The sequence below is a fragment of the Sinocyclocheilus rhinocerous genome, unplaced genomic scaffold (genome assembly GCF_001515625.1).
Source record: "Sinocyclocheilus rhinocerous isolate Xijiao unplaced genomic scaffold, SAMN03320098_v1.1 scaffold554, whole genome shotgun sequence".
Taxonomy (NCBI): domain Eukaryota; kingdom Metazoa; phylum Chordata; class Actinopteri; order Cypriniformes; family Cyprinidae; genus Sinocyclocheilus; species Sinocyclocheilus rhinocerous.
This window is the reverse complement of record NW_015627893.1, coordinates 19,429-43,791: the sequence shown is the minus strand read 5'-3', so window position 1 is coordinate 43,791 and position 24,363 is coordinate 19,429. Positions and strand designations below refer to the sequence as shown.

Sequence of the window (24,363 nt, the reverse complement as noted above, 5' to 3'; positions counted from 1 at the left end):
ATCTAACTGATCTATACGTAAAAAGCTATATTTCAGAAGAGAGTGAGAGAGTCTGACCATAGGCAACAGGAGTGAGTTTCATCACCGTATGCAGAGGACACTTCAGATAAGGCAGCTCATCTGGAGGAACATCAGGACAGAGCGGTCATTAAAACACTCAGCCAAATGTACATGCACACCCTAGACTGACAGTTTTCTATCCAAGCAATTTAAGAGTAAAATGTTGTAAATATCAGTGACATGCAAGATGTGTGTGAACTTGAACTTCTTACCTGGATTTCTGTATTGATTAATCATACAATATGGTTTGACCAGAATTATAGACAAACACAATCTGACTAATTACACACAAGCAGTTGTACTGTTACATTTTTTACTGAAGACATTGACTAAGCATTCACCGTGCATACTTGAAAATGTGAGTGAACCCCTGATTTTAACAACTTGTGGATCCTCTTTAGCAGAAACACAACTTCTACCAAATTTTTCTTGTAGCTGCTTATAAAACATACACCACATTGAGGATACATTGGGGTAAAGGCACAGAGTGGGGTCAACGAGTGCCGGTGCATAAGAGTGTGTAAAAAGTCACCAGTGCAATCCAATGTTCAGTCACATGAATATGTAACTAGACGAGCAACAGAGAGTAGATTTTTACTCCCCAATGCTAAAACTAACTTTCTGAGACGTACAGTACTATACAGGGCAATGAAATTATGGTATTTTTTTACCAAGGTCATTAATTATTATAACACGGAAAAAAGATTTTAGAAGGCAGGTGAAGGCACACCGTATTATTGTATTTATAGATAGTTGAGGCATAAGAATTCATTGAATGAGCAATAAGTTTTATAGTAGGTGAGTTATATATTAAAAGGTGGAAGAAATGTTTAAATTGGTGCTCATGGAATGTGAAAAATGTATTTAATATTTTTATATGTACGTAATAATGTATGAATTTTAAGTGTTGTGCGGACCCCAGGAAGACTAGCAGTGCTCTTGGGCATAGCTAATGGGGATCCAAATAAATGAACAAATATCAGCAGAGGTGGACAAAGTACACAGTTCCATTACTTGAGTGAAAGTACAGATACTGCTGGTCAAATATTACTCCATTACAAGTGAAAGTTGTAAAGACAGATTTTTACTGAAGTAAAAGCACAGAAGTACTTGCTTTTAAAAGTACTTAAGTGCCTAAATTACATTTCCTTTTTTATGTCAATGCACTGCTTTATTATTGTTGTATGTAATACTTGCAATATCAACAATAATAATATAATAATCCAATTGTAATACTTGCAATACATTACGCCTACTGAATGCACTGACTAATTACACACAAGCAGTAAAGGCACAGAGTGGTGTATGTTTTATAAGCAGCTACAAGAAAAATTTGGTAGAAGTTGTGCTTCAGCTTAAGAGGATTCACAAGCTTGTAGTATATCTTTGGAATAAAGAGCTTTTAGAATGTTAAAAACCTATAGAAATGAAACAAGTGAGTTGACAAAAAAACAATACAATTTATTTAACACCCCTCCCCCACCCCCACAAAAACAGCATGGTAGTGATCTCACACAGCTCTGGCAGACAGTGCACACATCTACGTGTAGCCATTCATACACATTTGAACCGAGTGGACACTGAAACTGCTGTAAATACAGAGTGATAAGGAAGAAAGAAAAATCAAACCTGCTTTAAAACCCAGGCAAAGCTCTTTCTTTAGCTCAAGTATACAAACCTCTTTCTATGCTCAAGTACTGTCTGTCACTGTCTTTTTAATCAGTTATGTGCATTACTGTATGGTTAATCCACATGCACTGTAATATGTTTAATATTGAAAGTTACATTTTCAAATGAAAATAGCAACATGATCGTTTTATAAAGTAGGCTATCATATGTGTTAAGGGCTACATTTTTGCTGGAGGAAACAGCTGTGGTGTGATGAGGGGTGAACGGAGCGAAAACTTTACAGTAGATGGAAAACCGATTGCTCCCCCGTGACATTTTGTAGGAATAGTAGCAGTGTGGACTTGAATAAAGATCACAACATTTTTTAATCAATACAGAAATCCAGGTCGTCCAAACTTTTGATTGCAACTGTACAGCTCAAGTATTGGAGTAATGTTCCAGTAGTATGTTCTGAAAGATTTTCTCTACCTGAGGTTTTGTCTAGGAAGTACGCCAGCAGACAGCGCATGACAGCCTGATGACATATGACCAGAACGTTCTCCTGCCGCTCAAGCTCCATGATTACAGGCTCTAAACGCTGAACCAGATCCTCATAGGACTGAACACACACAAATACACAAGCATTGCAATACAAATAAAACAAGGATAAAAACACCTTACAGAGATCAGGTTAGCATTAGCGGTTAAGCCCTACTAGTAGATGATGTAACTGCACCTTTATTCAAGAAAAACCATTTTCCATTGAAATAAAATAAATAAATAAATAAATAATGAATTGAATTTCTATTAAAAAAATAATAATAGTAATAGGTGAGGATGAAGGGATGAGGCGAGGACTCAATGGTGCAGGAGATAAGGGCTTTTTATTAAAAATAAAACAAAATAAACAACAAAAACTACCCCATGGGGGAAAAACAGGCCAGTGACTGGTCCAGATCTTCAGATCCAGGATGCACTGACCCCTGATGTATGTGCCTAGAGCTGCAGCAAACTGACAAAAATAGGTCTTCTGTTTTTCAGCTTGTTGCTGTGCAGAGGTTATGGGTGTTTCTAGGGCATTGCCATGTAATTTTTTATGGGTGACATGAGAGGGGACCAGTAAGGTGGTTTACTGCTCCAGTCAAATGAGTCCACCCCAAATCTCTATACTATTATGGGTAGGGTTTATGGCAGTCAAAGTAAAATTCAAACATTCATCAAATTTAAGATAAAAATGCACAAACAAATGCAAGAACTTATGATGCGATGCTCCGAAAATATGTGAATTAGATTAGATTAGATTAGACAGACTTTATTGTCCCGAAGGAAAATTGTCTTGGACACATACTTAATACAATACATACACAAACTGCCATCGACCAACCAGTTGCACACTACCCATCATACAACACACCTGTAATCGTCATAATAATAAGATTCATAGGAGAAAAAAAAAATCATAAAATATACTTGATTATCGTTATCACACGCACATTGTTTGTCCACAGAATAATTACACATGAAATAAAAAGCGTCCCGCACAAACCTACCTCTCCACCAGCAGGACCTCAATTTCAGACTCAGTAAAGTGTTTTTTTTCTTTGTGCTCGTCATTCTCTAGCATAGAAATTCGGATAATGGCATATGATATTAATTAGGGGGCGTTTACAAGGCGGAAATCTGACACCATTCAGCTGCGCACAATTTCAAGATCATTTGCAATTTATAAATGCCACATCTGGGCAGCATGGATCAACCTGCTGGTTCGTCTGGCCGGAGGAGAACTGGAGTAAAAAGTAAAAGAGTAAAAGAGTCCAATTTAATTGCATTTTCACAAGCTGAACAAATCTTACATGGGAAGAAGCCAGTGGAATGATCCAAAGTCACATATTTGTTCTCCTTAATGAAGGTATTAGAACTGACTAAATGATCTCTTATGTTGCATCCCCTATAATATGAGAAAGGGGGAGGCTCCTTGAAGATTCTATCTCCGATGTCATCGGCTCTCAGAACATGCCAATGTTTATTGATGATAGACTTGATTGCCTGACTGTGAACACAGCATGAAGATTATCGTTATGAGCACGTAGAACGGGCTGACGAATAAAGTCTGCTTTTGTTCCAAATTGGTCAATCATAGCGTTCTTATGGAGATGATGTGATTACTCTGAGCTATTTACAAAGCTCTGCTGCTTTTTTCTATTAGTTTTTCCATGTAAATATGCACTAGATGGGTATCATTGACCATTGTCCCTCATCTCGCAGCTTTTTCAACGTGTTGCGTGTGAGACCCAGCCTTCTTTTCCATTCATCAGGACTGCGGCTCTACAATTGGATACAATAATGCGTGTCTCGTGTTTATACGAGCTAAAATGCATTCTTTTGGATCACCCCCTTATGCCTGTCACTCAGACATCAAAAATGTTGTCAAATTGGACCGGTAGTGAACCTAAGCACTTCTACTCATGCAGGTAAATGAAGACAATGGCACAGCTTTTAAAGATAGTTTCCGATGACTGACATCACAGAATTTATGGCATTTTGGTGCTGATGTGTGAATGGACTCTTACAGGCAAAAAGCCAGAATGTTGTTGCCTGTGTGAACAGCATATTTGTGTATTTACTGGTAAAGTCATACTAGTAATTTTATGGTAATTTACCGGGATTGCTGTGTGAAAGGGGCTAGTGTCAGCTTCTGTGTCATCAGCAAGTGCTCTGTGTGAAATTGTGTGTCAAGTTTATGTTGTTTGTCCTGTGCCATTGCACAATTCAGTTACAAACATGTTATGGTGTGAAAACAGTAAATTAGGTAATGTGTTATTCCCTGCCTGTGCGAGGGACACACATGATTTATGTGTTATTTGTCTGGCAGCGGAGCATGAGTGAGTGGCTGTCACTGTGAACGCTCCGCTTCCGCCTGGCGTTCTTTGAGGAGCTACTTTCTAGAGAGAAAAAGGTTTTCCTGCGACCAAGAAATGGTTTTCCTGCAACCAAGCAAGTCAAGTCAAGTCACCTTTATTTATATAGAGCTTTTAACAATACAGATTGTGTCAAAGCAACTGTGCAGCATTAATTAGGAAAATCGTGTGTCAATTATGCAAAAGGACAATAGTAAACACTCAATTTTCAGTTAAATGCAGTTCATCATTGAATTCAGTGATGTCATCATCCAGCTCAGTTCAGTTAAAATAGTATCTGTGCAATCAAGTCGACGATATCGCTGGAAATTAGGTGTTTAATTTAAGTAAGCTTTAAGCAAGTGGATAGCTTTCTAAAGCCTTCTTGTCAAGGGTATCCCTTCAAGACATTTGAGATGTGGCAGGTTAGTCCTTTTCGCTGACATTTGTAAAATTTTCTAACTTAGGCCTGGGCTCTGCACCAGGTTCTCAGGTGCTGCTGTCTTAGTTGTGCTCGCATGATTTCACATTAGACAGTTAAGTATGGCAAAGTAGGTATTATCATTCCCATAGCATCATTATTTTCAGATGCAACACAAGTTCCCTCGAAAGGGAACATCTCAGGTTAAAACTGTAACCATGGTTCCCTGAGAAGGGAACAAGACTCTGAATTGTTCTGCCATACTTCCTGCATTCCTGTGATCGACTTGCTTCAACCTATCAGAAGCTAACACTGTTTGTTCCGGATGTGCTTTCCTGGTCCTGCTTTTTTCTTTCTTTTTTTTTTTGGAAACAAAGGAAGTCTTTTTTTGGTTATCACCAAAACTCTTGTTTTTTTTCCAAATCATTAGAACATTATGTCTTCTCAGAAGGCTGTCTAAAATTAGCCTCTGGAGGTAACATTGTATACAAACTCTGTGTATGAAGTCACTGGCTGATTGAGTAACAAGTATACTATCTGTACTAAATAGTATTTTGAAATTAGAATTAGTAAGTAATTTAGCCATTTTGAATCAAAGTAAAAAAAAAAAAGTATAGCATACAATATCCTTCAAGAATATCTTTAAAAATATTTCTATCATGACAACTCTCGTATATGACAATGTTAATGTATTTGGTCTTTGCTGTAGTTGTAGATTATTGCTGCTGCTGCTGCTGCAAGCAAGTATGAGAAATTGCTACTGCCAATACATACGCCTATATGGTTCTGTGAGTTTAAAACGCACTGCTGCTGCACAAATAGCATAATAACCCGTAGTAGATCTATACAGCTGGAGCTGGGGAAGGTGGAGGGCTTCAGAGGAACTCTGAAAGCACGCTGTGAAATGCTCTAGTGAATGCTAACCAGTATTTAAATGTAAAGCAGCAAGCTCTTTGGCTGTGTATGTGATTTGAATCAATCAACTTGTGCCAAGTAGTTTAACGCGGTGAATATCATCAGTTTGCGTTAATGACCCGTCAGTCTGCGCCATCTAGAGTATCATGACAGAACTTGGCTATTATTCAGAGGCCATTTAAGCCTTAGATTCATTTATTTGAAGAGTTTTGTTTGAATTTACCAGATTTTTGCCTTAAAAATAGCTTTCCTGTTTTTGTTTTTTTTAAGTTTACCTTAACATTGTGTGATGTTACATTTCTTTTTATAATCATAGTATAGAATTTACAGGTAATTTTTTGACTGACAAAATATTTAAATTGGATAAAATACACATTTATGTTATACGAATCCCTTATAAATATAATTAATGTTATATAAACATAAATGTCAAATCCCTCAGTGCAAATTAAAAATTTGCTGCCTCAAGAAGCATTAAGACAAAGGAAAGTAGTAGAACACCTCTCCTCATTAAGGTATTAGTAGTAACATTAGTAGTAACAATAAACATAGTAATTCCTTAAAACGTTATAGCCAGCAATTCAGCCTGAAAGCCCTGCTCAACACTATTTGCATTATTTTAATCAGATTTAAGCTAACCTTCATTCCTCGTGGCGAGAGGCCGGAATCACCTCCGATACGCCCCAAAAGGTTGAGTTCACTCTCTCCATGACGACAGAGGTAGATAGTGCGAGGTGTGACATGGATGTTCATCAGATAGTAGACGATCCTGCTCTGAATATGATCTTGGACCTGATTAACCAGGTACCTGCTGCCCACGTTAAAGATCTTAATGTATGGCAGGTTCCTGTGGACACAGAGAGAGGACAGTAATGATGAGGACTTCCACTACAATCATGTCAAACAACAGATGTTTGTTAAATTCACTCAGGGTGACAATGCTTCACCTGTCTTTGTCATCATCTAAAGGAACGTATGTGAGTTTGTAGCAGTCTATTCTCTTAAGGAAGTCAGTCACAGCCTCCTCTTTATCACAGTTAACATAATCAGGACTGCTCAGCTTCACTTGCTGTAGATAAACAAAGGTTTGTTTTTTTAAAGAACTGCTTACAAGACAAATATATACTCCAATACCGACGATCGACCAGGTAATATTTTAAAATGATGCACCTCATTACAGAGCAACTCACACATACAGCCACAATAATACACACAGATCAATAATTAAAAGGAGAAGCAAATATAATTTTTTAACATGTTATGATATACTCATATTTCTTCACCTTGATGTTTTCTGCAATGATTTCTGGGTCATCACAAAGAGACTCAACAAAAAACACCTACAAGAAAGACAACCCTAATTTAAAAGTTATATATTGTAGAAATATTTTCTAAATATACTCTAGAAATTAGGTCGGAATTTGGTAACACTTCAGATTAGTAAACATTATTCACTATTAACTAGTTGTTTATTAGCATGCATATTGGCTGTTTATTAGATCTTATGAAGAACATCTTAATGCATGGCCATATTCTAAATTCCTTAATCCTACCCAATACCTAAACATAACTACTACAAGTGCCTTACTTACTACCAACAAGCAGCAAATTATAAGTTTATTTAGGGAAGACTCTTAGCTAACAAGTGAACACGTGTTCTAATGTCCCTAATCTAAAGCGTTACCATTAATTTGATGAATATTAATTCATCAGTTCACCTTTTTCACTCACTTTATAGCCGTTCTCTTTAGCAAAGGTGAGGATCACCTCTCTACGTTCTCTTGTTGTGTTGGTCGCATCGAACACCTGAACATAAATGTGCTGAATTAGTCATAACATCATTAAAAACCTTTCACATACACTACCTATCAAAAGTTTGGAATAATTTTAGAGTTTCTGGCTGCTGCTTAAAAAATATACTGTTTTCAACACTGATAATAATAAGAACCAAAATAGCTTTAAGCAGCAATTAGGGGCCAAGCACAACAGAGGGAAAATGAAGAGCTGGGCAATGGCAGGGAGCATCAGTCCAACTGAAAATGTGCAAATAAAGACACTAAATAAAATGGTTGAAAACCCATCAATACAATAACTTGTAATATGACATCATTAAATGACTACTAGTGGCCGACAGACAAAATAGGTGACGTTCGAAAAACATATACTATGGGATTCTGTGGGACCCAGGGAATAAAAACAGAGATTCAAAATTGTTCAGCTGTTCCACTGTTCAACTTGGTTTGCTGTACTGAATTCTAAGGAGACCTTAAAAATGTCAATTTTTCACATCTCTTGTCCAATATGTGGCACTGTCGAAACTGCTCACGTACCATCAGGTCATGGTTGTTATAACCAAGTTTGAACTGAATAAGCTAAAGCATTGCAGAAATATAGCCTCACTGTGCTTGTGGCATGCTCTTCATCAAATTCCTTGATAGACTATATGAGAATGGTTTTGTCTATTGAAAATCTTTTAATAACTTTTTGCCAGCATGGTCTAAAGATGATCTGAGCAACTTTTGGTGAAAACTGGACAAGTAGGTTTTTCAGAAAATACAATTCATTGCAATGGTTCAAAAGTTAATAGCATAAACATGACTGCAACTTTGGACAGTTGGTGACGTTAAAGGGTTTGAGTGAGAAACTCCAAATTTGCTGTGGTAAATGTTCAGAATCTGTCCTCTTTCTGTTTGCATTCTATGGGCGGTCAGACTTGAGAGAGGAAGAAGGAGAAGAAGAAGAATAAAACTAGTAAATACAATAGATGCCTATACGCACCTTTGGTACTTGGTCCCTAATTATCAATAATTAAGCACCAATAATAAATGATATTAACTGAGCACCAAATCAGCATATTTTGTAATAGAAAACAGTTATTTTAAATCATAAAAATATTTTAAAATGTTACTGTTTTTACTGTGTTTTTGATTAAATAAATGCAGCCTTGGTGAGCATAAAAGACTTTTAAAAGTCTTTTTAAAAGTTGTTACAAAAGACAAAAATTTTAAAAATCATAATTATTCCAAGCATTTGGCAAGGGGTGTATAAACATACGGCAGCATTAAACAGAGTATACTGGAGCATTAAACTACTATGATAACACGTATTGCCTTACCAACTTTAGTGTTAATTGTTCAGAGAAAGATAAAGTGTCTATACATCCCTTCTCAATTCATCGATTTCTGTAGTAACATCAGTAAATTGTCCATTTTGAGGTGAGCATGTGTGTGTATGCTGTCACTTACTGCCACTTGTCCATGATCCTGAGTGAAGTAACAAAAGACGTCCTTCAACGCCGCCAGAGCACAAGCTCTAAAGGACACAGTTTACAAAAAATAAAATAAAATGCGCACAATCGTACAATACAGTTGATACAACAGTTAGTTCTGCTGCTCATATCTGATTGGGTGAATGGTATACTGATATAGGGTGAATTCCAGTAGCAAGTGAGCATCCCTATGACCTACTCACTACAAAAGGCAGAGCCCCTCAAGCGGGAAGTCAATGGAAGTCTAGTGCAACTGGCTCTCAGTGGTGGAGATTGTTCAGAGACCCTTTCGGCAGCTTACATTACATTATTACAGTAATACAGTAATAAACAAGTCTCTAATAAAGTGACTGTCTTTATTAGAGACTCACAGTATCATTTACTCAACTTATGGATTCAGGACAAATACTGCCACAGTGTATTGACTCAAAGCTTAATAACTCTTGTTTAGGTGATACTGCTTAGATAAAACACTGATGTATAAAGTGTGAGTTTCTCACTTGCGAATTTTCATGGCCTCTTCATTGTCTGGGCGGAAGAATTCAAAACTCTTATAGGTGCGTACAGCATCTCTGCGGTACTGTCCAACGTTAAACACTGTTAAAATAGTTTCACATCAGTGATCATGTATAGTGCAAGAAATAATGCTCTAATGACAGTACCACAGTTACAACAAAAACATATATATTTCTAATATCTACCAGTATATTAGCCAGAAAGTACATGTATCGACCACTAACTATGCTATTTGGTCAGTTAACAGAAACAGATTTCCAAAGTTTTCCAGCTTAAATATGTTTTGTAATTATAAATACATTAGATTTTGATGGCTGCAAAACACTCCAAAAAAGTTGGAACAGAGGCAAAATAAAAGTGAAAAGGTTATCCACCTTATTTTTCCCGTAAGAGCAGGCGTGGCCATTTTGTAAATTTAATGCGTCTGGCTTCCAGTGTCACCCGCTTCCAGCTATTTTTAGCTGTACAAAACACCTCGTTTTGCGGCTTGATATTTCAAACTGGTGTCTTACCATATTATTTTAATATGGTATTATCCTAATTATGAACACACTGGTTTGTAGTGAAAACCGTTTTACCCTTTACTGCACTTTGTTATTCTTCTTGTTATTTCCCTACAGCGGTTAATGAACCGGAAGTCTCGCACATTGACAGAAAATGGCTTACTTCCACTGAAAAATAAGGTGGATAGAATATCCAAGTTAATCTGTTGAAACAGTCCACAATAAGAAGGTGAAATGGTAATACGTAAGGGGATCATATTTGGGTGTAAAAGGCGCATCTCAGTCTTTGCCAGCAAAGCCACTTTGCCAAATTTCATGGGATGAGTGTCAAACAAATAAAAAAAATCAAATTTCTCAATGCAAAATCGCAAAGAATTTAGGTCTTTCACCAACTACCATACATAATATTGTGAAAAGGTTCAGGGAATCCAGAGAAATCTCAGTACATGCAGGGCAAGGCAGGAAACCTCGGGTGTGACCTTTGAGCCCTCAGATGGCATTGCATAAGAAACCGTCATGCTGCGGATGTGTTAAATATAGCCACATGGGTTCAGGAGTAATTCAGTTGCTTTACCACAGTCTGCCGCTGCTTCAAGAAATGCAACTTCAATCTCTGTTACGCAAGGAGTATACATCAAATGCAGCGATGCCGCCGGGTTCTCTGGACCAGAGCTCATCTCAAGATAATCAGAAAGACTGTGGAAAGGTGTGAGTCCAATGAGTAATGACTCCACATTTCAACTTGTTTCCGGGAAAAATGGATTTCGAGCTCTCAGTCCCAAAGACCAAAGGGACCATTCAGACTTTCATCAGCGACAGAAGCAAAAGCAAATGTCTGTCATGGTATGGGGGTCTTTCCTGGGAAGTCCATGGTTATTAGATCAAGACAATGCTAGTTCTCAGTCTGCATGTGCTACAACAGCAAGGTTTTCTAAACATGTGGATGGCCAGCAGATCTGCCTCCAATTGAAAATGTATGGCCCACCATGAAAAGGAGAATCAGGCAATAACAACTACGGACTGATGAGCAGCTGAAGTCTTGTATCAAGCAAGATTGGACAACAATTTTGCATGCAAAACTTTAACAATTAGTATAGTGTAGTATTAGTGTTTATTCTCAAACAATTAATCATTGTAATTAAAAGGACAGTTGATGTGACAGAGTGCTCCATTTCTTTAGAGTATGCTGCAGCCATCAACATCAAAATTAGTTTATATTTACAAAATACAATTAAGTTGGTCAGTGAAAACTTTGGAAATCTTTTCTTTGTATGTTTGTCAATTTAATAAAGGTTAAAGAGAATTAACAAATCACAGATTCTTGATTTTTATTGCATTTTACAAAATGTCCCAACATTTTTTTAATTGAGGTTGTAATGTTGCTTGATTTTGTGCTTTGCCTGCTAATCTGATTAATTGATTCGTTCATATAATGTTTCTACAGTATGTATAATAATTCTCACCCCTGGTGGGAACTCCAATCCAGTTGAGGTAACGTGTGAGTTTCTTTGAGATGTAAGTCTTTCCTCGGGCAGGCAGACCAACCATCACAATCATGGTGGGCGAGTTGGTGAACTGTGGTACTGATGCTGAAATAAACACAGACAACATGTCTAAACAAAAAAATGCACACTATATATTAGTCTAACATTTCATACATTCATACAGAAACAGATTCATCATTTGATATGGTTTTATAATGGATTTCTTAAACTGATCTCAATGGAAATAGAAGCATTGCTTACACTCCCACTCATTTCATTGTAATTTACATCAGTGAAAATATTGTACTAGTGCCTCTTGTATCAGTGGTCTCTGTGTTTGTTTGTGTGTGCAAAGGGCAGTGAACTGGACTTCAGTGAGGTGAACAGCCCTGAGGACACAAACCGTCACACACTGCATCAAACACCATTAAAAAACACACAAAACTGATATTTTATTACAAATAATTGCAAACGAATTCTAGTATTAGGAAATATCCTCTGTATATACGATTTTATTTTAAAGCAGTTTCACTATGCAGTATACTTTCTTTGTGATCAACTTTTTATTGTCTTTTACATATAACATCATAACATGATTTAAAAACAAAAACAGACATATAATCAATAATTTAAAGAGTCCAGTCAAAAAAATCTTTATATAATCCTGTATGTTAGAGGAAAAATATTGGCAAGCATCAATAATACTTTTTATTAATTCGTGCTGTTGTACGAATAACAACTACGGTCACAAGTCACTATTTTAAGAAAGCTATGGATCCAATATGTTTTTCAACACGTGTGTGTAAACCAGTTCTGAAACGATGCAATATACTTTCTTATCTCTCTATTTATATATGACTCTCACTTAGGGAGTCCCTTAAATATAAAAGTTTTATAAAAAATAGTTTACAAAGGTCTAAAAGAAAAGTTGTTACAAATGTTTTACAAAGAAGTCTTTAAAAACTTCACTTGGCAAGATGCATTTCTAACAGTGTAATTAACTGATAGCCTACTTTTAAAACTTGATAAGACCACAGAAATAGAGTGAGGGATGAGACAGAGATGTTTCTTTAGACGTATGACTTACAGCCTCTTCTCCGTCTCAACCTGCTGCTCATCCATGGCACCCAGATCTTCTCCAGAGGATTTTGTGTCAGTTCAATTTGTGAGTGATACATATTCAACAGATGCTCTCTGTCCAGAAGTCAGTGTTTATCCAGAACACATTTGACACATCGGTAAGAAGACACCACAGCCCTGCCAGCACAGATACTGTACCTATTTATGTGTGTACAGGTTTGACTATGCTTGTGAGGTCCAAAATGTCCTCACTAATACAGTGAAACCTGTTAAACACCAACTAGAAAGCAGAACCTCACTAGTCAAAAAGTTTTCCAGATGTTTTCTTAAAATATAGTGTTATGCAAAGTTTCTGTGAGGGTTATTTTTAGGGGCAGGGGCGGGGTTAGGCAATTGAAGACATTACTCTCTATATAAAAACGATGTTAGTCCTCACAGTGAAACAAATGTGTGTGTGAGTATTGAAAACGCAGTATCTCGTAGTATTTTCATGCAGTATCTCATGCTCATAGATATTTATTTCAGTCTAACCTGTACTCTCGCAGCGCGTTCTCTTTCTCATGACGGCTTTCTCACAACGCTCCATTAATAACACACATTAACACAAACACCGCAAAACAGCCAAAATACCAACCATACTGCGCGAAGACTGCTGACTTGAATATTCACTAGTCATGATTACGTCGTTTGGCTCCTTCCAATGGCGAAGGGTTGGCTCGCCATAGTAGCACGTACTTGTAGTCCGCGGTCATGTGTTTTTGAAGGTAACAGTGCTTAAGCTCTCACGAAAATTCTCACTAATACAGTGAAACCTGTTAAACACCAACTAGAAAGCAGAACCTCACTAGTCAAAAAGTTTTCCAGATTTTTTCTTAAAATATAGTGTTATGCAAAGTTTCTGTGAGGGTTATTTTTAGGGGCAGGGGCGGGGTTAGGCAATAGAAAACATTACTCTCGATATAAAAACGATGTTAGTCCTCACAGTGAAACAAATGTGTGTGTGAGTATTGAAAACGCAGTATCTCGTAGTATTTTCATGCAGTATCTCATGCTCATAGATATTTATTTCAGTCTAACCTGTACTCTCGCAGCGCGTTCTCTTTCTCATGACGGCTTTCTCACAACGCTCCATTAATAACACACATTAACACAAACACCGCAAAACAGCCAAAATACCAACCATACTGCGCGAAGACTGCTGACTTGAATATTCACTAGTCATGATTACGTCGTTTGGCTCCTTCCAATGGCGAAGGGTTGGCTCGCCATAGTAGCACGTACTTGTAGTCCGCGGTCATGTGTTTTTGAAGGTAACAGTGCTTAAGCTCTCAAGAAAATTGTCTCTTCACACTTGGCATGACTCCGTGATTATTTTGTATCTGAAAAACAAAACATCGACGCATTTTCAACATAATACATAAACTGATGCTGTCTGGTGGTGGATATTATGAAATTAAATTTTAACAAAATTCTAAAACATAATGTAGGGTGATCATTGCTGAACATTATCCATGATAATCAGCCTACTTTCTGGTTTTCAACTAGATATGCTTCCACCTCTAACTAAGAAATAATGCATATTAAAATTATTAAATAACATGTTTTTTTGTTTGTTTTTTATATCCACTGTTTTAAAAAAAATTCCAGAGTGAATCGCGGAATCCAGTCACAGAAACTGACTGGAAACCATGGAATTTGGCAAAAAAGCAGGGATGTAAAAAATTATTTTCATGTAATCAAAGTGTCTAGTGTCTGTGAATATTAAACTGCGAAAAAGATATGAAATCTGCATGTTCTGCGTGTCTCTGTGCGAATGAATGCTTCTAATGTACTCATGAGCAGAGATAATAAGCAACTTAACTAGCACAGGTGAACAGGTAAATCAGCCACTGTGGCTGTGTTGGGTGTAATGCATTACAAGTGACGTGAGTTGTGTAATCTGGTTACTTTTTTTCAAGTAACTAGTAAAATAATGCATTGATTGCTTTTTATTTTAATAGAAAGTATCTGAGTACTTTTTCAAATAAGTTACTGGTGCACACAACTCTCTCTCTCTCTCTCTCTCTCTCACACACACACACACACACACTTATTTTCACTTTACACAATTTTGAAAGAGAAATACCAAGATACATGGTGTTACAAATTTGAAGCATTTCATTCTTTGACATGATTTCTGACTTTAAAAATAGTGAACAGTAGACAAAAAAGTTTGCATAACTGTTTCAACAAATAGTGCTGTTTCTAAAACAGGATATGCAATATATAGTGTGTGTGTGTGTGTGTGTGCGTGTGTGTGTGAGAGAGAGAAAGAGAGAGCTCACCTTGCCTGTATCTGAAGGTCATTTGACTAAATGTCTTTCATGCGTAAGACTTGACCATATCTGAAAGTTTTCTCATTTAAATATTGTAAAAACTCAAAATAATTTGTTATGGTGTATTTGTTATAGCTTTTACAGTATTAATTTGCCTTTTTTTTATTACACTGATGAATCAAAACATTTACTTGTAAACATTTAACTTGAGGCTTACCGTATTATGTAGTATTACTATTCACATATTAAAGCAAACTGAATACTAAATGCATGCAGGTTATAAAGACGAATGTCAGTGTATTTTATTATATTTTGTTTGTATAACATCTGTATGGAGTGGCTTGACAGGCATAAGCTAAGATTGATAATTATCCATCAGTCAAGTACAGGTATTAGGTGCTCCTGTAGTTTAAACAGCAGAGCATGTCACTAGCAGTGCCAAGGTCATGCGACTTACAAAAAGATGAACAAAGCAATTAATCAAAGAGCCAATGATATTCGCACATTGCAAGGTTTATTAAACATTTAGAAGCAAGCTAGTGCATGCTTGTGTGCTGAAGTGCACACGCTTAAGTGCGTTTTTAGAGCGTGGTGGTTAAGTGCTTGTGGAATAAATGTGCCTTCAGCTGCTTCTTGAAAGATGTGATGGTCTCAGCCGTCTGGGTGGAGGTTGGCAGCTTATTACACCAAAGCGACAATAATGGTGTAAGGTTTGGAGAGTGACTGTGGCCCGTTGTGAAGGAACAAGGCGTCGCTCTTTTAGGATCATACACTAGTAGTGATTTGAAAGCCAGTGTCTATAAACAACTGGGAGCCCGTTAAGTAAGATCAGGATGGATCAATGCCTTGCAAAGGTGTAGGTTTGGTTTTAAAGTTGGTAAATTATGAAATTAATGTATTATGTTGGCCTTTTTTGTTTAGCAATATCACTAGCAAGAGTTTTTTGTTTTTTTTTATCTGCATGATTAGCAATGAGATACGGTTTTATACTACAGTTCAATAAACAATAAGTTAATATTCTGTTCCATTTATGTCAGTACTGTCTGTTTTTGCTCAATTTTGCCAACAAAAAGTTTCAAAGAAAGCTACAGCAGAACTTTTTAAAACAAATAAAGTGAATCATTCATAAAGATTTTACTTGCTTAGGTTTCGCTCGGCTGAATGAATGACACACTCATTAAGACCATCACCTACTGGCGGTTTTAGTTTCATATTTAAAGTATCATTTTATTTAAAAAAATATTTCAATATTAATTTTTTAAACCCATTAATGTCCATTTAAAACCCAATTAATCTTATAGCATTTTTTTATGCAATTCATCCATGCCACCTCTGAAAAGTCTGTAAAAAATATACTTAAACACCACTTCAGATGAAACTTTTGATATATTTAAAATATACCCAAGTTTGTGTGTAATTGCGTGTAATTCTGTTGACTCCAAATATTTTTTCAAAAGCTACTCTTTTGTGAACCTTTATATAATGTTTTTTTCTGGATTTTTTTTGGTTGGTATTCTGTCTCTATACAGTTAAAATAAACCTTACAGACATAAAATGTAAAATTTACATAAAAATTACAGACCCTTCATTTCTTTGTAAGTGGGCAAACTTACAAAATCAGCAGGGGATCAAATAAATATTTTCCCCACTGTAAATATAAATATATATATATATATATATATATATAGCATGTTTATGTGTGACCTTCTACATATGCTCAGTAAGTTGCTGCATGGATCCATTACAACCAAAGTGAAATTTTAAAGTTACAGTAAGCCATTACAACCACACAACAAGTTAAGATGATTTCAAACAAGACATTCATGTGTATTCAAATATTACTGGGAAGCAAAGTTTATTTTCCAAGAGAAAATTACTTAAAACTTAACATACTAAAAAGGACAAATACAGGACAAATACAGTCAATACAAAAGGGGTGATAAAACTTTTACCAATCAACAAAATCACTTAAACTGCAGGTCTTAGTCATTACATAACCTCTATTGTGAAGTTTTACATTATAAAGCTTTAAAGCCAATTATGCAGAGTTAAAAACGTTAGAAAAGTCAGACTAATCTAGTTTCAATGGATTCATCAAAATTACATGATTGCCAAAAAGCACTAAACAAAAAAAAAAAAACACATTTTGACCCAAGCAAAAAAAAAACACAAATCATAATGAACTATATTCAAATCTAGCAAGAGACTGTGATGTGTAAATACTGAGAACATAAAAAGCCAAGCTGATCTTTGAAAACTACAAAACAAAACAGACAACAAATGTTTCTAGGTATGTGAGTAATGTCTCATTCATTGGGATTGGGGTTGGCATCAGGATACTGGGAGAGGTCAAAGGTCAGGACTTTACTGATGACGCAGTCTCCTTGCTGTCGAGGAAGGGCAGACAATGAGTAAAATGCATAGTAAGTCACTTTTATTCATACAGCACTTTAACAATACATACTGTTTCATAAGCAGCTTTACAGTTTCCATACTGTTCATGTTTATAACTTCTTCATATACCTTTTAGTTCACATTAAGCAGTTTTGAAGTGGGTGATAGTTAGGGTTGGGTATCGAAAACCATTTTAGAACCTGTTCCAAATTTCCAAGAATGCCTCAAGGTTACGTATGTAACCCTGGTTCCCCGAGGGAACGAGATGCTGCATCAAGACGCTTTGGGAACGCCTTCAGCGTGACCACGCTCTGAATGACGTGTGTAATCAGTCCAATGGATGGGCGAGACGTCACAGACGGGGTGACGTAGTGACCAGGAATCTATAAAGGCAAGTGCGGTGGAAACAGCCGCAGCTTCTGGTAGAATGAGGGAAGCCCTCGCAGGGATGCCGAAAGTATGGCAGGAGACGCATCGTCTCATTCCCTAGGGAAACCAGGGTTACATACATAACCTTGAGGCGTTCCCCTTCAGGAACTCGAGCTGCGTCGAGACGCTTTGGGAACGAGAATGCCCACGCCACCAGACTTTCAAGTCCTTGCATAGTGTGTATCTACTCAGCACAACTACGGCAAAAGGACGGAGGAACCAGGAGCGGTATGAACGTGAAGGTGAGCGGCGCAGACCAACCCGCAGCGTTACAAATATCCTGTATAGCCACACCCGACAGGAAGGCCTTGGAGGCCGCCACGCTTCGGTTGGAGTAAGCCTTGACCCCCAAGGGTGAGGGGAGACCAGAGGACTCATAGGACATGGAGATAGCATCAACGATCCACCGACTGTGTGTCTGCTTAGTATCAAGCAGACCCCTCTTGGAAGGAGCATAACAGACAAATAATTGGTCAGACTTCCTCCACATGGCAGCTCTGTGGATGTATGTACAGTTAAGCTTCTGCTGGTCAGGCTCCTGAAAGGGAGGAGGGCAGAAAGCCTGTAGTACGATGGACCGTGGCACCGAGGAGGACACTTTAAGGACGTACCCCAGCCTAGGGTACAGAAAAGCTTTGGCCAGGCCAGGCGCAAAGTCTAGGAAGGAGGGGGCCACTGACAGGGCCTGCAAATCTCCGACTCTCTTCAGCGATGAGATGGCTAATAGGAAGACAGTCTTAAGTGTCAGAACTCGATCTGAAACCTCCTCTAATGCTCAAAAGGAGGTTTGCAGAGAGCCTCCAAGACCATGGCCAGGTCCCACGGGGGACATTTGAGCGTACCGGGGGCCACCAAGAAGTGCGTGGTAAGCAGCTATGGCTGCCACGTACACCTTCAGGGTGGAGTGGGTCAACCCTGCAGAGAATCGAGCCTGCAAGAACTGCAGCACTGAACCGACCGGGCAGTTAACTGGGTCAAGCTGGCGATCTCCGCACCAGGAAGTGAAGAGTTTCCACTTCAGGGCATACAGTTTGCTCGTTGAGGGAGCTCTGGATTGAGGGATGGTCTCAACAACCTCGGTTGAGAGACCGGAAGCTACGAGTTGTGCCCCCTCAGGGGCCACACCCACAGCTTCCACAGCTCGTGGCGGGGGTGAAAGATGGTACCCTCCGCCTGTGAGAGGAGATCCCTCCTGACAGGAATCTCCCATGGAGAGCCGTCGAGAAGGGAAATCAGATCCGAGAACCATTCTTGGCCAAGCCAGAACGGGGCTACTAGCAGCAGACGGACCCCGTCCCGGCGCACTCTCTCTCCAGAACTCCCGGGAGCAGAGCGATTGGGGGGGGGAAGGAGTACAGACGAAGCCTCGGCCACGTCTGTACCATGGCATCCAGTCCCGAAAGGAGCTGGATGAGTCAGAGAGAATCAGAGGGGACAGTGCGATGTCTCCTGAGACGCAAACAGATCCACCAAACATTCTCCAAATCTGACACACCACATCTGGGTGGAGTCTCCATTCCTCAGGCCTCGGCCCCTGCCTCGACAGGATGTCTGCTCCCTGATTGAGATGCCAAGGGATGTGCACTGCTCTCAGCGAGAGGAGTTTCCCTTGGGACCACACAAGGATCTGGTGCGCCAGCCTGTGCAGGGGGCGCGAACGCAGACCACCCTGGTGGTTGATGTAAGAGACCACAGCTGTGTTGTCGGTGCGCACCAACACATGATGGCCTCTCAGGTCTAGGAGAAAGTGTTTCAGTGCTCGAAACACGGCCAACATCTCCAGGCAGTTGATGTGCCACGTAAGATGGCGGTCGCTCCACAGACTGTGGGCAGGGCAGCCACTCATGACTGCACCCCAACCAGTCAGGTGAGGGACGCATCCGTCGTTAACGTTACACGACAACAAGGAGCTCCCAGCACTGGGCCCTGTGACAAGAACCAAGGTTTCCTCCACATGTCTAAGGTACGAAAGCATCGCCGCGTTACCTTGATCATGCAAAGCGGATTTCCCCTTGGGGAAAACCCCTGGGTCTTGAGCCACCACAAGCCCTTCTTGTTCTAATACCGGAGCCTGCTTGGGACCGACCACAGTGGAAACAATCCCATTGAAACGAGGCGGAGGAGAACCAAACTGAATTCTGTAACCTCTTTCTACAGTCTGCAGGACACCATCGTGAGATATTTGGCAGAAACTTCCACGCTGGCAGAAAATCTACTAAGTCTCTTGAGACTGATCTCCAGTGTAATAGGAGCGGCTAGTTCGGTGCCCTGAAGTGGAGGACCAGCAGGGAACGAACGCACCAGCCACTCTGGAGACCTCCTTAGAGGCAGCGAGCCTCCCAGAGCCGCTATGTTTCCGGGCGGACACTGAGATGTGAGAGACCGCTGTGTCCTGAAGCACCAGCGGTGGCAGGGATAACAGTTCGGCCTGCTGAGGGCAATGAGGAGAGACGGGCACCGTGTAATGAGGCATACACCGCTCTTCCCCAGCGGGGGCTGCCCTCAGAAGCCCTGGAACATAAATATCAGGGCTTCTTGGTCGAAGACTTCTTGGCCAAAAGGACGGTCCTCAGATCGGCCTTCGACTGCGAGCGTCGTCGTGAGCCCTGATCCCCACACGGAGGAGTGTGGGTCGCAAAGCTCAATCTCTGTGCCTCTCGGTACAAGGGGCGGGCACACGGCTGGGACTGCTCCCGTCCAAACACCGCCACTTGGTTACGGGCCTCCTGAAACCTGTGGACGGCGGAATTGACGACGTTGCCGAAAAGGCCAGAAGGCGCAAGCGTGGCGTCGAGAAGGAAGACCCTGTCCTTCTCTTTAATGTCGGACAGAGTCAGCCACAGATGCCTCTCCGCGGCTACTAAGGCTGCCATAGTCTTTTAGGGACGATGAGAAGGAGGAGAAAGATAGTCCGAACCCTGGGAGGATCTTGTAGTCGAGGAAGAAGAAAAGGACTTGCCCGTCTCCATTCCCTCCACCAGATCCATCTGTGATCCCCACGACCGCCGCCGCCGCTCTGCCTCGGCAGCAGCGGGGTCTGAGCCGCGAGGAACGCTGGCGAGGGCTCGCTCCTTGAAAGAGAGCCCTCCGGGAGCGAAGCATCCGCAGCGAGCAGCGCTCGCAATACGCACAGTCAGCTCCCTCGAGAGCCGACTCAGCGTGCTTCGCTCCAAAGCAAACAACGCTAAGGCTGTGTGTATCCCTGCCCGTAATGTAACGAGGGCAGGGAGAAACACAGCCTAAACTGATGCTTGCTTTTATCATGCCCGCCCTTGGACTTGTCTTTTGCTTTTGTGTGTGTATGTCTTGTTTACAGTTGTCTGTCACTATAACAAACAAAGCAGCAATGACAGAGCGCTTCGCTGAATGACAGAAGCTGCCGCTGTTTCCACCGCAGGTGAAGGCGTTCCCAAAGCGTCTCGACGCAGCTCGAGTTCCTGAAGGTGAACCAGGTATTCGATAAGACGCGTGAATTTCGATTTTGCTTAATTTAAAATTACATTAAAATGTGAACGCAGGAATAGTTAAGTACAGGAACAGAAAGAACTTTGTCTTGTTTGCGTGCAGCGCACACGAAGAGCGAGCACAGAGAACAGCGGTCTCGGTGCGAATTCCCGGTTTGTGTCTATTCTCAAACCATTCTGTGCATTTCCACTGCAGAAAAGGTTGTTCCGGGCCAGAACTGACTTCTTTCATATTTATCGACCAGTATGCAGAAAACTACGTCAGTATATCATAAACACAGCCGTTTTTGTCTTATAAGGGATAACATTTTTGACTACAGGGGGACTTTTAACTCATCTTTGATCATCAAAATTACATATTTCAGTATTTTTCTGTGAAAATAATTCTCATGCCTTAAAATAGCTTGAATGTAACTCTACACCCTTGCCTCATTTACTAATACTGTAAAGCTGCTTTGACACAATACGTATTGTATAAAGCGCTAAATTCAAAAAAAGTTGAATTTATGTAAAATAGTTGTCAACTGAAGTTAGCCATTATATTCTGTCAATTTGAGTATTATGAAACCTGTATGTGGTTTCTCAGTTGCAACATATAGTGTAGTGACAAATATATTTAATCCAGAATTATTGTTAGGTGATGTGCATCTCTGCAAAGATTTTTTTTTTGTCATACCACCCACTCCTAAGCAGTATCATTGAGATGTTGATTTAAAGTCATGCCACAATATTATATATTTTATATATATAGCACAGTAATGAACACATGCTGTAAATGAGAATCTTACCTCTGGATAGACTCCGATCAGGGAGTCTGCTTTTGTGTAAAACTCCTCTTTGAGGGAGATCACTATAGCCTGGAAGTTCTGCACTGACTGATCCTTGATGTAGTTTGCAACCTACACAACACACATAAGGGTAAGTGAAGGATGACAATTTTTTAATTTTGGGGTTATAATAAGATACAATATGATCTATAACAAGTGTATACTATTTTAATCATATGTTTTTATTGTCTACTGATCTGTTTTAATATAAAATTAAGGGTCATCCATGAATTCCTATCAGCCATATGTTTCAATCTACACTGCACCATAAAGGTTTAATATAAAAATTAATTGTTTTGGGAAATGGAAATATGCAGATACATTTTAATTTATGACATTTACAGAGTATGCAAAAGTTATGTATATAAAAATACAAAAAAAAGAAAAGGAAAAGAAAATGAGATCGCGACTTTATACACATTATTATTACTTACATGACTGCTGCATTTCCCATTACTGTATCTTTTTCAATATTAATGCCTACATAAACATCACTTAAAAAGTAAAATTAAGACAATTGCAATTCGAAGAATGTCTGACAATAACTTGTCAAAAGACAACTTGATTTTACAAACCTGAATAACCATCTCATTATTAAAAAGGTAATTTAAAGGCCATTAAAAAATCAATTCAAAAGAATGTTGAGTTCAAATGTTTACAACTTACAACTGCAGACTATCATAAATATTCAAGAAATAAGTTCTATCACCCAAATCAATGCAATTGAGTTATCAGGTAATATGTCAGTGGACTGAATCGAGTAATGTTAAAAAATACTCAAATAAAAATCTCATGTTTAAAAAAAATCTCATAAATAAGTGAGAGCATAATGAAGTGCACATTTAGAAAGCACATGAAACAAAGATCTACCACATTACACTTGTGGTCCCCTACACCATTTTACATTACAATCGTAATTACAACAGAAACATATTAACTGATAATATTTATAATTAGAATTTCTGTATTGTTTTATTGTAGTATCACAGCTATTGTAATGATTAATATTTCTATTAAAAATATTCATATTGATTAAATGTGGACTAAAAGTCTATTTTAGTGCAACAGGTCAATGTGAATGCAAATAAACTTTTGTTTGTTTTTAGCTCACTTGGTCACTGAAAGAAGCCAGAGTTTGTTCTTTTAAAGGGCTGCTGCACAATTTTTAACATCAAATGTAATTCTTAAGACCTGAACAAATTCTACAGAAGAAACAAAATCCTGCAAATCTGTGTATGACAAAGATGAGCATGATTTACAATTTTCATTATTAGGTCAACTATTCCTTCACAACTTTAAGATTTAGACATTTTAAGGATTTTGACGTGCCATTTTTGCTGCCTTGATATCTAAGCAGCAGCAATAAAATATCTTAAATGCTCATCATATTGCAGTTGCAATATATGACAAATATACACCTCAATGACTGTGTGTGTGTGACTTTAAGCAGTTTCTGGTATAAACCCTGGCGTGAAACAAACCTTGCCAATGTTGGTATTGTCCAGGGCTGCGTCAATCTCATCCAGCACAAAGAAGGGAGCAGGCTTATAGCTGTAGAGGTAAAGACATTGTGTCAGGTACTGTCTGGTGAAGGATGTGATTTCACATGAGGGTAAATATGTGCTGTACATACCTGTGAATGGCAAACAGTAAGGCTAGAGCCGCCACAGTCTTTTCTCCTCCAGACAGGTTGTCCATGGGCCTGAAACGTTTGCCTGGGGCTACACAATTATAGTTGATACCATCCAGATATGGCTCCTCTGGGTTCTCAGGCCCTAGAAATGCCTGGCAAAAAACACACATACACAATTACTTGGCTTAGTGTCTACGAGATGATTAGGTTTGCAATGACTAACTTGATAAAGAAAACACCTGAAAATTACTTAAATTAGCAATTAGTTTGATCATTACATTGAGTGCTTTTGCACTGTGTAAGCATAACCTTAGTAAGCAACTGTTCCAGAACACTTCAACCCAAATATTCAGATGTGTGCAGCACATTTTATGGAGGACTGTTTCCTGATCCTGGTAGAGTAGACTACAATGCCGGCTGTTCTGACTCAAAGACTGTAAGTACGTTTTTTAAATTTAAAGAGTTTTTATATTTTATATATTTAAAGCGAGTTTTGAGCAGTGTAGAGTAGCACTTATTGTTTGTCATTTCTCCGATCACAAATGCAAA

The 24,363-nt window shown here is 38.9% G+C and overlaps 2 protein-coding genes across 2 annotated transcripts in view; both read right to left on the bottom strand.

Moving 5' to 3' along the window:
- The window catches only part of LOC107736965 (6-phosphofructo-2-kinase/fructose-2,6-bisphosphatase-like), a 30,782-nt gene extending 17,932 nt beyond the window's left edge, over positions 1–12,850 (bottom strand). The window contains exons 1-11 of the mRNA XM_016548356.1: positions 12,760–12,850; positions 11,652–11,777; positions 9,670–9,766; positions 9,147–9,213; positions 7,633–7,707; positions 7,185–7,241; positions 6,849–6,970; positions 6,541–6,748; positions 2,606–2,680; positions 2,158–2,344; positions 58–120 (exon numbers count right to left, since the gene is read on the bottom strand). Of these exons, the coding sequence (XP_016403842.1) occupies positions 58–120; positions 2,158–2,344; positions 2,606–2,680; positions 6,541–6,748; positions 6,849–6,970; positions 7,185–7,241; positions 7,633–7,707; positions 9,147–9,213; positions 9,670–9,766; positions 11,652–11,777; positions 12,760–12,850 (1,168 nt within the window). The remainder of the gene's footprint in view (positions 1–57; positions 121–2,157; positions 2,345–2,605; positions 2,681–6,540; positions 6,749–6,848; positions 6,971–7,184; positions 7,242–7,632; positions 7,708–9,146; positions 9,214–9,669; positions 9,767–11,651; positions 11,778–12,759) is intronic.
- A 4,055-nt stretch (positions 12,851–16,905) lies between these two features.
- LOC107736964 (structural maintenance of chromosomes protein 1A-like) overlaps positions 16,906–24,363 on the bottom strand; it is a gene marked incomplete at its 5' end in the record, with an annotated part of 20,570 nt that continues 13,112 nt past the window's right edge. Inside the window, 4 exons of the mRNA XM_016548355.1 lie at positions 16,906–17,454; positions 22,143–22,253; positions 23,663–23,732; positions 23,815–23,966. Coding sequence (XP_016403841.1) covers positions 17,374–17,454; positions 22,143–22,253; positions 23,663–23,732; positions 23,815–23,966 — 414 coding nt within the window. The remainder of the gene's footprint in view (positions 17,455–22,142; positions 22,254–23,662; positions 23,733–23,814; positions 23,967–24,363) is intronic.